This window comes from Microcebus murinus, chromosome 4 (assembly GCF_040939455.1).
Source record: "Microcebus murinus isolate Inina chromosome 4, M.murinus_Inina_mat1.0, whole genome shotgun sequence".
NCBI lineage: Eukaryota > Metazoa > Chordata > Mammalia > Primates > Cheirogaleidae > Microcebus > Microcebus murinus.
Genome location: NC_134107.1, coordinates 53,723,231 through 53,737,894, shown reverse-complemented (window position 1 = coordinate 53,737,894; position 14,664 = coordinate 53,723,231). Strand labels below are relative to the sequence as shown.

The following is a 14,664-nucleotide window of genomic DNA, read 5'->3' as shown; positions in this document are numbered from 1 at the left end:
TCTCTTAACCAGAAGAGTGCAGTGGCTTAGCATGGATCTGTTGTACCTCTGGGCAGAGCTGGGACTCACTCACTCCTCTTGGGATGTAAGCTCTGTGACCCTCACTGAGCAGAGTCCGAGCAGGTGAGGGCAACCCTAAGACAGATGGCACTTACCTCCCTTAGGGCTGGGAAATGAGGTGTGCCAGATGCCCTAAGTGATGGGACATTGTGCAAAAGGAAGCCTCAGGATTCTCCTGCCCAGATACGTGATTCAGGTCCTGATTCCCCCTCCTGGGCTGGAAATGTGAATCATTTCACGAGATTCTCTGACTCTTTTTTTTTTTTAAGGAAAAAAAATAGCATTATGAAAAAGAATCCTTTCCAGTTTATATTTAAAGAAGTTTCCCTTAGTGAGAAAATAAATGACCAGTTTCCATTTGCTGTGAACAATTAAGTCATCATCTGAATTTCTAGGAATATTTCCCCTACATAATGACATTAGGGTGATTTCAGAACCTCTGGGCCTTGTGGAGTGTATCTGACTAGGATTCTGGACTTGGCCCCTCACACAGGGTGACATGATCCCTGTGACCTTGCTGATGCGGGTGATGGCAGCTGCAGCAGAGGTGAGCCTGCTGTTGAAGAGGACTTGGAGGCCCTCCCGCTTCCCCCCAAAAGGCTGAGATCAGAAAACCCATGAACATTGCCAAGCATGCCGTGGCTCTGAAGGAAGTTACCACGATCTATGCTCAATCATGGAACCTGTTGAAAATCTTTTCCCAGACTTAGGCATTGGGGGACAGGTTAGGTGGAGAAGATTTCCTACTTTAAAGGCAGGAGAAAAAATAAAAGTCAAGATGTGAAGTGTAGACTTGGATCGGAAGGCTGCTGGGAGGGTGTTAGGGCATGACCTGTGTTGAGTGGGGACTCCAGCAAGACTTCTAAAGGAGGATAAATTATGCACCAGTGTTTGTGGCCAATGGCATGCAACAAATAGCATAGGAGGAGGAGGAGATGCCAAAGAGGTCACAAAGCCCAGAGAGCATGGGCTTTGTGTCCCCACAGTGGCCGTCCCTCAGGCAGTAGCAGCCTGCATGCTTCCCATTTTTGTATTAGCAGGCCTGGTGTCCTCTCAGGACAGACTGAGTAGCCTGGCTAGGATATAAGCCTGAGCAGAAGACCCCCAACTTCTGGGTGTTGGAGCCTCTCAGGAAATGATTCTGGACCTGCTACAAGTCAAAGCTGGTGACTAAGGCCTGGGAGCTCAGTGATGCAGATTATAGATGCAGTAACCTTAGCTTGGAAGATACTTTTTAAAATGGGTATCAGCAGATGCTTACCTCAGCTATGAGACAGTCTTAATAAATTATCCTACAAAATTCAAGTGTAAGCAATGTCACTTATGGTGAATTGTCTCAGAATGACAAGACCTCCAGGCCAGTGAAATGATGATTTGAGCTTTGTGTGTTTATTCATGGACAAATAGCATGTACTTACTATATGCACTGCTATTAATAGATAATCAGAGGTTGGCAAATGCCTCATGGAGTTTACAGCATAGGAGGTGAACTAGATTATACAAATGAACATTTGATTGCAAATTTTGTAGGAGGCTCACAGAGTACAAGAGTATAGCAGAGTATAGCACTCCTGGCATAGTGTGGAGGCCGGGATAGCTTTGGTCAGGGAGGCCTGAAGGACCGGCAGGCATTAACCTGGCAGACAGTTCCAGAGGAAATGGTGTCTGCGAAGGCCTAAGTTGGGAAGAGGAATGAAACACTGTACACTGCGGCTGGCGTGTAAATGGGGACAAAGAGTGACTCAACAAGCAGGCAGGGAGCTCAGCGAGGCCTGGCTGTTGGTCACATCTGAAAGTTTATAGCTTTGAGGAGCAGGGAAGCTCCACAGTCAGATTTGTATTTTAATCATATTGTTTCCTTGAATGCGTGGGGGTCAATGGACTCAAGAGGGGCGAGACAACAGAGGGACATCCAATGAACAGAATGTCCAGGCTGCTGACACCAACTGCCAGGCCAGACTAGTAGTGGTCGAGTTGGAGAGAAATGAGCATTCAGGTTGTTTTCCTGGAAGTGGAATTAATAAGGCCTGGAGGGGAAGAGGGAGGAGGAGGTGCCATGGAGGAATCCTAGGCTTCCGACTCTGGTGATTAGATGTGCCATTTGGTGAGATGGGGGTGACTTAGAGGGGAGTTAAGGATTCCCCTGGGGCATGACAATCCCCCTCCCTGGATGCCTTCTCCCTCCCTTCTTGCTTCAAATCAACCTCCTACTCTGAACTGGGAACGCCAGTACTGGCATCTGCATTTGGCATGTAGTATTTCATTTCTATCCTGCTGCTGCCTGTCACTTCCTCCGTGAAGCCTTCCAGGACCACCGACCACCCCCTCTGGTTCCTCCACCCCTAGCATAAAGAGATGCTCCCAGTCGGCCTGCTTCCTGCTACTTTGCATCAGAAGGGGAGAAGCTGTCTCATTTCAGCATCACAGTATGTCCCACTCCAAAGTCCTACCTGCCTGGCCCCCATACACCTGTGTGCATGATGTTGGCACCCCACAGAGGGCACAGATGTCAGAGAAAGGGGCAGGCAGAAAAGGTTCAAAAAATACGAGGAAAGTTTTCACTTTTTTTTTTTTTTTTCCTGATAACAGGGTATCACTCTGTTGCTTGGGCTAGAGTACATTGGCGTCATCATAGCTCACTGCAGTCTCGAACTTCTGGGCTCAAGCAATCCTCCTATCTCAGCCTCCCGAGTAGCTGGGACTAAAGGCACATGCCATTATGCCCAGCTAAAGTTTTCACTTTCTATGTCAGGAACTCCCTGGCCTTTATTTTTAAATTGCTACACAGCTTTTGTGAAACAGGACCATGTTTAAGGATGACAGCTGCCGCATGGAGCTTGATGCAGTGGCTGCATCCTCTGTGCATGGGATTAACCCGGTTTGTAGTTCCAGGCACATCCTTTAACCATCATAACTTTGTCTTTGTCCTTCATCCCTCCAGGAGTTACTGCAAGAGCTCAGGCACCTCAAAATCAAAGTGGAAGAGTTGGAAAATGAACGGAATCAGTATGAGTGGAAGCTGAAGGCCACTAAGGTAAGAGGCGGTTCTGATGCTTACGGAGAGGGCATGCAGGCCTGTGGGAGGGTCTGCGTTCAAACTCAGGCTTTCCAGCAGCTTAAGTTTGAAAATGCAGATCAACCCTACTGTGTGGGCATGCACCAGTGATTCAGATGTGATTCAGGAAAACTCCTCAGGGGGAAAGCCTGCAATATTATGAGCCACTAAAGTGCAATAACCGAACCTGCTTCCTCTTGCTGCACCCTATAGCACCTAGCTGAAGTTGGGCCAAGAAGGGGCTAGGCACTAGATGTATATGCCTGGATGTCCTCCCCTAGAGGCAGGCCTCAGGGAGAAGAGACCTCATAGTGCCAGGTGCTGGGCTGGGTCTGATAGGCCCACATCACTGAGTTCCAACCATGGGACCAGCAGACAAGAGTCACGATCCAGATTCCTCATAGAGACCAGCACCCATTTGTCTGCAAAGAAAGGGAGAAATGATCATGGAGACATGCAAGAAAGGTTAAGAGAATTTCTTTCTTCCAGTAATTGTCTGGCCCTTGTAGAAATGAGAGGCATTTGGGTTGACAGTCCCAAGGCTAAGGTTTTCAGAAGCCACTGCCACCATGAATCATAAGCCCATGGGCACCTTGGCCCTGAGTGAGCTCTGAAAAGCTGCTCTGTGGCTGCATGTGGCTGCATGTCTCAGTAAGCAGTTTTGCACAGCAGGGCCCGGCTCTCTGGCCTCTGGGGGTGGAGACCAGAGCAGAGGGGCAGTGTTTCATGGTGAATCTGGGAATAAGGAAACCCTACCCCATAGCTGGGCATAGTGGCACATGCCTGTAGTCCCAGCTACTTGGGATGCTGAGGCAGAAGGATTGCTTGAGCCTAGGGATTTGAGGTTGCTGTGAGCTAGGCTGATGCCATGGCACTCTAGCCTGGGCAACAGAGTGCAACTCTGTCTCAAGAAAAAAGGAAAGGAAAAGAAAAGAAACCTTATCCCTTGTTGCCTCTTTTTCCTTTACATGCTTATCCTTTTCCCATTTGGGAGATTTTAGGGAAAGGAGCCCAAGACTCATAAGAGAGGCCCTCATCTGTCCTGATAACTCAGAAGCAGACAGGCCGCGTGGGTACAGTTGGAGCCCTGGCATTGGAGCTGGCAGCTCAGGGTTTGCATCCTGGCCCGGTCACTGAGCAGCTCTGTGACTTTGACACCAAATCCTGTACTACTCCTGTTTTCTCCCCAGTGACTTGCAGAGATATTGCTTCCTCCTATGATTTCTGGTGAGGATTGAGGGAGGTTTGATGTAATAAAGCAGCAAGTGTGGGCACTGACACAGGGTGGGTGCTCAGTCAGGAGTGAAACTGATCACAAGGCCTGTCCGGCAAAGGAGCCACCAAGAAGACCAGTGCTCATTTTGTTACTTGGGGTTGTTTAGAGATTAACTTGGGCCTCTTTGGGGATAGACAGCCCGTATCATAAGTTTGAGGACCAAATGTGGGGCCTGACTGGGCCACCACATGGGGAGTGGGTGGCCAGAGTGCAAGCCTTTGCTGTGTGTTCCATTGACTGGCTCAGGGGTCAGTTCTCAACCACTTTCTTATTTAGTTGATGCTCAGAGAACTGGGCTGATTATCCATAAGAGAAGGAGTAAGATGAGAGGAGCAATAGCAGTAGCATTTATTGAGCGCTTCAAATGTACTAAGTATTGGGCTAAGTTGTTATAACCATTGTTTTACTCAATCCTCACTGCACTGCCATGAAGTAGCTGCTATTTTTCCCACTTTATAGATGAGCTGAGACTCAGAAAGGTTAACTTATTTGCCCAAGGTCACCCAACTAGGAAATGAGAGCATCCAAGTTTGACTCTAAAGCCAAGGTACCTCTTGGGATAGGACCTATGCAATTCTGACCTTCTCATGAGTACGGGAAAGCATGGACACCCACACATAGCATTGCCTGTGAAATTCAACCTGCTATACTTAGCTGCCTGTGTTGGGTGCATATGAGAATGTACGCTTGCACTTATGTGCTGTTTACATGCTTTTTTTTTTCTTTTTTGCAAAAGTGTATCTGCTAAGCACCACCGCATGCTTATACACATGTCTGCGTGGGTGAGTGTACACATGAGCCTGGAGGGTGAGCAGAGGTAGTGACTGCCCAAAGTGTTGGGAGAGTGTTGAGAGTGGGAAGCACTTGGCTCACCCTTTGTCTACCAGGAGTGATTTCATTTCCACTGTATTTCCTGTATGAGGTGGGAAGATGACAGCCACATGCATCTGTTGCAGTGGCATATCTATTGCGTGAATATCTTGGGAGAAGGAAGATCATGTCCAGAAAGAGGATATACATCTGTTCTCAGAGGACAGCGCTCCCACTGCACACAATCCCAGCTCCTTGGGCCTCAGTGCCATCTCGGCCCCACACAACGGGAAAGAAAGAGCCTGGTCAGGTTGGAGGGTGCATGGGAAAGATCAGGTTGATGGCCAGAGAGTAGGCAGGGCCAGAACAGCCTGGAAGAGTGAGTTCATTCAGAGAGACCCACCCTGTGGGGAGGGCAGCTGGCCCCTCCTGCTCCCCTCTTCTCCTAACTCCTGACGTATGCTGGGGCCCAGTGGGCTCTGGACTCTGCTGGAGGCGCTTCTTCATGGTTCGGCAGTCCTTCTGACCTGGCAGGGATACTCTGTTGCTTTTTCAGGCCGAGGTAGCCCAGCTGCAAGAGCAGGTGGCCCTGAAAGATGCAGAAATTGAGCGACTGCATAGCCAGCTCTCCCGGACGGCAGCTCTCCACGGGGACCACGCAGAGAAAGGTAACTGGCTTGACTGAGACAGGATGCAGTTGCCCTGGCCCTTTGTGCCTGTGAGAGAGTGTGTGTATGCTTGTGTGTGTAGGCATGCTAAGGTGCATGTACATGCACGTTTGTGTGTGAACGTGTCCAAGTGAATGGGTACACGTGTGTGTGCACACGCATGCATATAAAGCACAGGTCTGTTATGGAATTGTAGCCATGGCAGCCTCCCCTAACCAGAGGGCTTAGCTCTGAAGGCTTTTCTCAGACGCACAGTGTTAACTGAAGCTCCGTGCGGCCGCCTCTGGAGCTTTTACTGAGAATGTAGGAAATACCTGGCTCTTTGATTTGATTGAAAGGACTTGTTTCTGTGCCATCACCGAAGGGGAGGCTTTAGCAATTTATTCATTCATTTCAGGGATACCGACCTGACATTTGTACAAAGCCCTGAGGTTACAGAAGCAAATCAGTTCTCTTTCATCCTTGCGATTCCAAATGTTACCTCTCAGAGTTTTCCTAGCCACCCTACCTCCAGTAGGTGCCCCAGCCCTATTGTTCTCTAACTCAACAACCTTCTTGTTTCCTTCATGGCACTTATTATAACTTACCAGTGCTGTGTTTTGGGAGATCTCATAGTATGGATTGTCATCCCCTCTCTGGGGCGGAGACTATATCTTTCTTATTTAAGAATGTATCCCCAGTGCCCAACACAATATTCAGCCCATCGTAGGCTCCTCAGAAATATTTACTGAATAAGTGAAGGCTGGAGAATGGTCGCTGAAGAGCTCAAATATCACTGATTAAAAATAGAGGGTAAATCCTTAGCTGCTCTTGTGAACACATATTTTATATCCACGCCTGTTCGCCATGTATGGAAAGCAACCACACACCCTCAACTTCTCCACTCGCCACTAGGCTGCAGAGCATTGCTGGAGGAGATCATGGAATCCCATGGATGGGGGCCGCTACCTGGGCTCCTCTCAACCTCAGCACTGCTTAGCCCACCTGGGGTCTGGAAGCCACATGACTACAGCTTAGCCTGGGGAAGGAAATTAGTGCCAACATGCTCATCCCTCCCTCAGCCTTTTTCGGTGTCTTCCCAAGCCACCGGGTGTGTCTCCTACCTGCCAAGGCCTAACCATGGAGGCTGAGTTCTACTAAGATAGCCTGGGCTATCTTTGATGCCAACCCTGGGCAGAGAATGTCCCACACTATGACCTCTAGGCCAGGCAGCTTTCCCTTTCTACCCCATGCTTCCCACAGTCCCAGCCTTCTAGACCCCACCCCATCCCTGGCTACCTTCTTGAGCTGGTCCTTTGGTCATTTGCTGCTCAAGTTTGGTTATGACGAGTGAATCAAGGATGCTAGTATTTGTCTGAAGCTCACCGCTCTCCCCCCTGCAAACTGAACTGCAGAGCTGATGTTGGCTGCCAGGAACCTAAGATAACCAGCAAGCACTCTCCATTTTACTCTGAAAATGAATCCCCGCACCTATTTACACAAAGTCTGTAGATCTACTGTTGCTATTCTTGTTGGATGTAACAAGCATCCCAAAAGGAAATAGGATGCCTATACTTTTGTTCCCTTATCTCCTGTACTTTTCTTATATAGATAGCCCCGTTCCCTTTGCAGTGACCAGTTTAGGGATGGGTATAGATCTTTCTTTGGAAACTCTAGCTATGTGCCAATTCTCAGACCTCTGAGTATTTGGCAAATGACCTCCAGATCTTCTAGGTATCAGCCTTTGACCTGGTTTTCCAGAACAGTTAGAGAAGAAGTCGAGAGGGTCCCTGCTGGGTCCAAAGTGAGACAAGGCCATGAGTTTGCCACCACAGACTGACAATTCCTTGGCCTGTTGGGAAATTCTATAGGTTTATGATGAATTAAGATTGTTTTCTCTTAACCATAGAGTTTATGTTGATATTTATTTATCAATGCATCTAAACATTTGTTAGTCAATTTTGATGGTACCATTTTAAATTAAGCCAAGTACTCAACTCTTTCACATAATTTTTATTTCCCAATCTCCATTCAGCTGTAGACATTTTCCTCCTCATTTTGAATAGTCCTCTGCCTTCAGTCTGCCCCCTGTATGATTTTCTTCAACACCAGTCAGCAGCCCAGGCACATGCCTACTTGAGTGGCAAAGGATAAGAATGTCTGTATTCTTAGGAGACATTGGCTATGAAAGACTTTTGAGTTTCTCTGCGTCACCTTTGAGTACATGGCATTTTGATTTTGCCCATAAATGTCTATAAAGAGAAGGCCAGGCACGGTGGCTCATGCCTGTAATCCTAGCACTCGGAGAGGCCAAGGCGGGAGGATTGCTTGAGGCCAGGAGTTTGAGACCAGCCCAAGCGAGAATGAGACCCCATCTCTACCTTTAAAATACAAAAAATTTGCCAGGCGTGATGATGTAAGCCTATAGTCCCAGCTACTCAGGAGGCTGACGCAGGAGGATTGCTTGAGCCCAGGAGTTTGAGGTTGCAATGAGCTGTGATCACGCCACACTGCACTTCAGCCCGGGCAACAGAGTGAGACTCTTGTCTTAAAAAAAAAAAAAAAGTCTGTAAAGAGAAGACAAAATACTAGGTTCATTCATTTAGTAGTCTACCAAATATTTAATGTGACTGACTTTATGCTGGACACCATCCTGGTGTCTTTAAATAAATAAAAGAGCCATGCTCACATAAAAAGTCTTCAAGTTTGCACTTAAAGAGCATCTTAGCATGTGAAATAAGTATTTGCATTTATATTAACATTTCTACACCTATATTTTTTTAGACCAAGAAATTCAATGTCTGAAAAAGGGGATGGAAACTTTACTTGTTGCCAATGAAGATAAGGTAAGATGGTCATTGGGCAGCCCCGTCCTTTCCTTGCTGACACCCTTGGCTCTGTTTGGTCCCTACTGGTCTCTGATACTCTGGACAGGGCCGTGTGCATCATGCCATTGTCACAGGGATGTGTCAGGAGAATGGCTTCTGCCTCCTACAGACTTGGCCTCAGCCAAGTCTCTTGCCTTGATGCCTGGGAACTTTGCCTAAATGGTATCTCCTAAAGGCAGATGAGAGCACTACCTGTTCCTGCTGGTGTGGGGAACGTACCGCTATAGTTACTGCCAGTATCATAGCTCCTGCTGAGACTCCCAGCAATCTCCCATGTGCATGACTTGATTATAGAACCATCAGAGACATTGGTTGCATATGATGCCTCAGTTTACCCTGATGTCTTTATATTTTTCATATCTAATTCCAGCATAACCATAAATAGCCACCTCTATAAATAAAGAGCACCTAGCTGGTATAAACATCATCTCTGAGGATCAGAACCCTGCATTTTACAGATGAGGAAACAGACTTAAAGTGCCTAATTTTGCCCAGAGTCAGGTAACTGGTAAATGGCAGAGCCAGGTTTCACACCCGGGTCTGTCCAGGATCTGTGTGGCCTCCCAAGTCCCTAAGCCCTTGCCTTAAAAGATATGATGTCTTCTGAGAATTTCCTCTGTAGTGTAAGGTATCTCAGACTCCTAAGAGACAGGTGAGGATGTTGAGATAAATATGACAGCTGTATTTTAGTCTTTTTTGTGTGGCTCCAGAGGGCTACACGCAGACCAGGAGGCAGATTTCAGTGGCTACTGCAGGAGGGTAGGAAGACAGCGAGTTTGATGCTGTTTAAAATGTTTAAGCCTGTGAAGGGCATCTCGGTTACTAGTGGCTCACAGCCTTCAGGTAGAGTCACGAGTGCCTGCATGAGTTGCCGATGGGGCAGACCACCGAAACCCCGGCTCTGTGGGGTGGGGCCTGGCTATGCTTTCCCTTTGGAGTATTCCAAGCATTCCACATGGGGTTTCTTCTCGTTGTGCCCCGAACATACCCTGGACCCCAAAATGCAATCATCTGAGATGCCGGTGGTGGCGTTAATCTAAATCTCCTCTCACACTGTGCAGGACCGTCGCATAGAGGAGCTTACGGGGTTGTTAAACCAGTACCGCAGAGTGAAGGAGATTGTGATGGCAACTCAAGGTAAGAACAAAGGTGATCCTGCCATTTTCTCTGAAACATATCCATCAGCTGTGCTAAATCTAGGGACAGTTCTGCCAGAAGATGTTTTATGTCCATTTTAGAGAAGATTCCCCCTAGGAGAATGGAGTTGTTTAGACTTTCCTGGATGGTGGAAAATTGGCAGCTGTTGGTTTCCAGAAATTTCATCAAGTGGCAGTCAGCTTAGAACTTTCAGGAACTATCCAGGTCACCTACCCGGGGAGGGCCTCTTGCAAATCTTACCAGGATACGCCTTAGAGGCAGCAAGTAGAGTCACACCTGGATCAAAAATCAACTCAGTGCCCTCACTGGGGATCAGGGCTTGTCCACCTCCTAGAGAATCGAAAGCTCCCCACCAGGCTCAGAGTGCCCTCTGGGAGCCGCCTTTGAGTCACTGGATGCCTAGGTTGTCACAGGAAGTCACAGGACAGGGAGAACTGCTGTGTTTCTCATCTGCTGCCCAGACTGAACACAACATGCAGGCAGCATCGGTGTTCTCGTGGACAGGGTTGTGCCTGTGCCAGGGTGCCTCCCTTTTGTTCATGTGATTGACCTGGGCTCCCATCACAAATCCCGAGGAAGCAGCTGTTTTACAAAAGAGGGTGCTTTGGAGGTATTCAGGTACCCCTGATTCTGGCCGAGCTGCTGTTGCCTCTTAGGAAGAAGCCAAGCCTCCCCTGGGGTGTGGCCAACTGGTCATTGCCCAGAGCCTCTGCCAGCTCTCCTCATCCAGTGCTCCACATCAAAGTGCTCTTTTCTCTCATCCTTGAGATCTTGGGTCAAGTTACTCTTGGGGCCTGATTGCCCGTGGCTGAGGAGTGAGAAGGTTGGAGGCAGCTTTGACCTTGAAGTGACCCTGATGACAGCCCTTGCTCAGATGCCTTGAAGAACCTTCCCAATCACCTTCTTAATAGCCTCTCTCTGTATTTCTTAGTCTTTCTAAATGATGGAGAAACACAATGTTAGGATTTTGTTGTACAATTAGAGGTTTCTGAGCAATTCACGCTGTAGTGATCACCCCTTCTGCATTAATGATTCCAGGGCCTTCGGAGAGAACGCTCTCAATCAATGAAGAAGAACTGGAGGGAAGTTTCAGAAAGTGGAACACTCCAAATAAAGGCCCTGAAGACTTATTTAAACAAGAGGTACTGTCTTTCTGTCTATGATGCAGGGTTTTAGCAGGTCCTTGGAGCATGCCCTGAGCTTGAGGAAGGATGCAGTTAGGCACCATCAGGCACACATCTTGACAGGTGAATAATCAGATCAGTGGACTGGCCCTCAAGCCCCAGAGAGAGGATGGGGGCCTGGGACTGAGGCTCGGCCTGTGTTCTGGTTGAGATGGTGGATCCTGGAATTTTCAAGGATAGGAATTCTCCTTTTAATTGGATTTCTTTTTTATGTCTGTCTTTCTTTTCTAGAATGTAAGCACAGACCAAAGGTGGTGTTTGTCTTATTTACCACTGTTTGTCCAGGGGCTGCAGTAATGCCTGATACCCAGTAGAATTCAACAAATATTTGTTGAATGAATGAACATATCTTGCTCATTTAAAGGGATAATGGCAACTTCTGAAGCGATACCTACCTGCTTCACAGTTAGCCCCTCAGCCCCCATAACTATCACACAGATTTTCCTTCTCTCCTCTTGTCTGTTTAAAATCTCATCCTATTGTATGGATCTCTCTGGACTTAGGCTAGATACAAATAAACAAACAAGCTCAGAGACACAGACCTCAGGTGGAGGAGGGGCTTCAACCTCTGGCCCAGAGGTTTCATGAAACTCCAGGTGATCAGACTGAATGGATCTTGGTTGTCCAGCTCAATCTTTATTAAGAGAGGAGCAAAAGTATCATCCAGTGACCCACTTATCGAGTCAGGACAAGCGCCCTAGATTGCTATAACTGACAAAATAGCAGTAACTGACACCTCTGTGTGGTCACTCTGATGAGCGCTGTACGTGGCTCACTTCATTCACTCATGACACCCCACTGGGATCCTTATTTTACTGTGGGGAAGCTGAGATTCAGAGAAGGTAAGCAATTTGCCCTAGGTCACACTGCAAGTAGATACCAGAACCTGCCCTTGAACCGAGGTCTATCTGACCACAAAGCCCAGGCTTGTAACAACTGTGCTGTAATGCCGGGGTTCTGCCCACAGCAGACCAAGAAGATGCTGGGGTGCAGAGAAGAGAGGCAGTCTTTGCAGTCAGCCCAATACACAAGACATAGAAATGTGTTCTCCCACACCACCATTAGCTCACCTTTGCTCCACCTGTGATGCTCTCTTGCCTTTCTTGCTGAGCTGATGCTCATTTCCTGAGATTGAGCTCAGCTGTTCTTTCCTCTGAAACCCTCCCAATCTTCTCACCAGGGAAAGGGCGGGGCTCCCTCCCTCTATTCCCATGTTACGTTATAGGTGTCAGTGGTGTAAGGACTTGTTGCATTGTTCTTTTAGCCTAGTTTACTTGTCTGCCTACCAGATGTGGGAGTGCTTGCTCCAGACCCAGCACAGGGCCTGCCAGGTGGCAGATGTTGCTGATGTTTGCTGAGTGACCATGTCAATCAGGGTTCCCTCACTGCAAGCAACAAAATCTGAAGGGTGTGCAGCGGCTCGCTGAGTGAAAGGAAAAGGTGAAAACCAAGCTCAGAAAGGGCAGGAGCAGCAAAAGCCCAGGAACGCAGGTCTCAGGACTCTACTTCTGGGATATGAACATCACCTAAGATCTGGGCCCAGGGAGGAGAGGCAGATTGGCCCAGATGTGTGGATATACCTACCTCCTTTGGCGTCTTGAAAGAGCAAGACATCCATACTGATGTATCCACCATGGCTTTACCCAGGGGCAGAAGTGTAACTCCCTAAAAAGAATCACTGAAATAATAGGAGAAGATGCTGGGTGGTCCCCAAACAGTGACTGTCCCCTACAGTGACTCTTCTGTTTCTGGTGCAGATGCCTCCGAGATGTAGCTCCCCTGCACCAGGGCCACCTCCACTGCCGCAGAAGTCACTGGAAACCAGGTAAGAGGCCTGAACATTTCCCCGGAGCCACTGTGCTCATAGGCCTCCCTTGAGGCTCCTGAAGTGGACGGTGACTGGCCACGTGTGGTGAGCACAGCCACCATGTCCTGGGCACACCCACTGTCCGTTGTCAGGGCAGTCACAGACCAGGCCTCTCTCCCCTGGCTGCAGAGGGGCTCCCCCTCCCACAGGTTAAGGGTCTGGATCACTGTCCCTGGCCAGGGGTGGGAAGCTCAGAGGAGAGGTGGCTGCAACTCATGTGTCCTTCAGAAGCTCCTGAGAACATCCCATGACGTGTGTGTGGTTTCCATCAGCCTCTTTCCTGCTCTCAGGGTGAATTTAGCCCTTTGACAATCCAGACTTTGTAGAGAGGGCCATTTCTCCTCACAGGGCAGCTGGTCTAATTGCTTTGGGGGTGTTTCACAGCAATACACTTATAATGGGCTCCTTCTGAGGTCAGTTGGCTGTCTGGTTCCCTCTAAAATGAACCAATACATAGTTCCCTATGTCTGAACTTCAGAACATGTTTTCAAATTAGGCCCCATGGAAGAGGGTTCTGGAGGCTTCACTGCCAAGAACAGACTGTGTCTTCCAGCTAAGGTGTCAGGGGAAGGTAGTCACGAGCATGGCAGAAGCATCCCCGTGTGGTGCCTTGGCTCCAGAGCCCACATTCTCTGAGCCCACTTTCCAGACAGCCGTTGTTTCCCTGAGCCTGTAGCCCTAGAGTTAAATGGCAATGTCACAGAGGACAATTGGCCAGTCCTTAGTTTTGTTTTTCTTTCTTTTATTTTAGCGTATTACAGGGGTACAACTGTTAAGGTTACATATATTGCCCATACCCCCCTTCCCCCCAGTCTTTAGTTTTGCAGAATAAGAAATTTGGTTTCTGAGTTCACTCGGGGGATGTCAACACCAAGGAACGCACACACTGCCCAGAGTCACAAGAGACTCATGTACAGAGATGCCGACTTATTCATATAAACTGAGAAAGTATGACTGCCCAGGAGACTGGGCACAAGGTTACCCTTGTGATCACTGGTGGCATTGCCTCTTCCTTACCCATTTGGTTCCCTTCTCTGGAAAATAGTCCCGGAGGGAATAAAATTCCTTTGAGCAGACTGCGCAGGGCATGTGGAGACAGAGAAGAGGGTGGAGGGGTCCCGGAAGGGGGTGCTTTGGAGCTGGCTGATGGGCTCATCTACTCTAGGCAGGTGCCAGCCCCCTCCGCCTGGCTCACTCTAAGACTCACAGGCAAGCTGAGCATCAGTGCCTTTCCTTGACTCTGTAGATATTGGTTGTCTTTTATGACCACACTATAGTCACCTCCCATCGGTACAATGGCATTGAGTGTATTCTAGCTTTTTGAGCAATGCTAAAGACTGGATTTAAGTGATGCCCTCATGCCTTCACTACCCATCCATAAGGTGGGCCCCACCCATTTTATATGCAATGGCTATTAGGAGAGGGTGACTTTTTTCTCAGCAGTGACCCTAACCCTAAAACAGATTACTGGTCAAGGATTTGCAATGTTCTCTAAGTGATATTATGTACCTCATTCTCCAGTAACTGTTTATTTGTTCACTTTGTTTTGTGTTTTTCCAGAGCTCAGAAAAAACTTTCCTGTAGTCTGGAAGACTTGAGAAGTGAATCTGTGGATAAGGTCAGCCCATCAATCTATCCTTAAAGATTACTGATTACTTCTTTGGGACCAGTACAGTGCTAGGATTATACAGACAATGTCCTAGACCCTACCTTGCAGAG

At 48.2% G+C, this 14,664-nt stretch overlaps 1 protein-coding gene across 9 annotated transcripts in view; it reads left to right on the top strand.

Moving 5' to 3' along the window:
- PPFIBP2 (PPFIB scaffold protein 2) overlaps nucleotides 1-14,664 on the top strand; it is a 135,234-nt gene that overhangs the window by 97,183 nt on the left and 23,387 nt on the right. For all 9 annotated transcript variants that reach the window (XM_012744180.3, XM_076002212.1, XM_012744181.3 and 6 more), the window contains 7 exons: nucleotides 3,002-3,094; nucleotides 5,758-5,869; nucleotides 8,633-8,694; nucleotides 9,798-9,873; nucleotides 10,933-11,036; nucleotides 12,836-12,903; nucleotides 14,506-14,563. In XM_012744180.3, coding sequence (XP_012599634.2) covers nucleotides 3,002-3,094; nucleotides 5,758-5,869; nucleotides 8,633-8,694; nucleotides 9,798-9,873; nucleotides 10,933-11,036; nucleotides 12,836-12,903; nucleotides 14,506-14,563 — 573 coding nt within the window. The remainder of the gene's footprint in view (nucleotides 1-3,001; nucleotides 3,095-5,757; nucleotides 5,870-8,632; nucleotides 8,695-9,797; nucleotides 9,874-10,932; nucleotides 11,037-12,835; nucleotides 12,904-14,505; nucleotides 14,564-14,664) is intronic.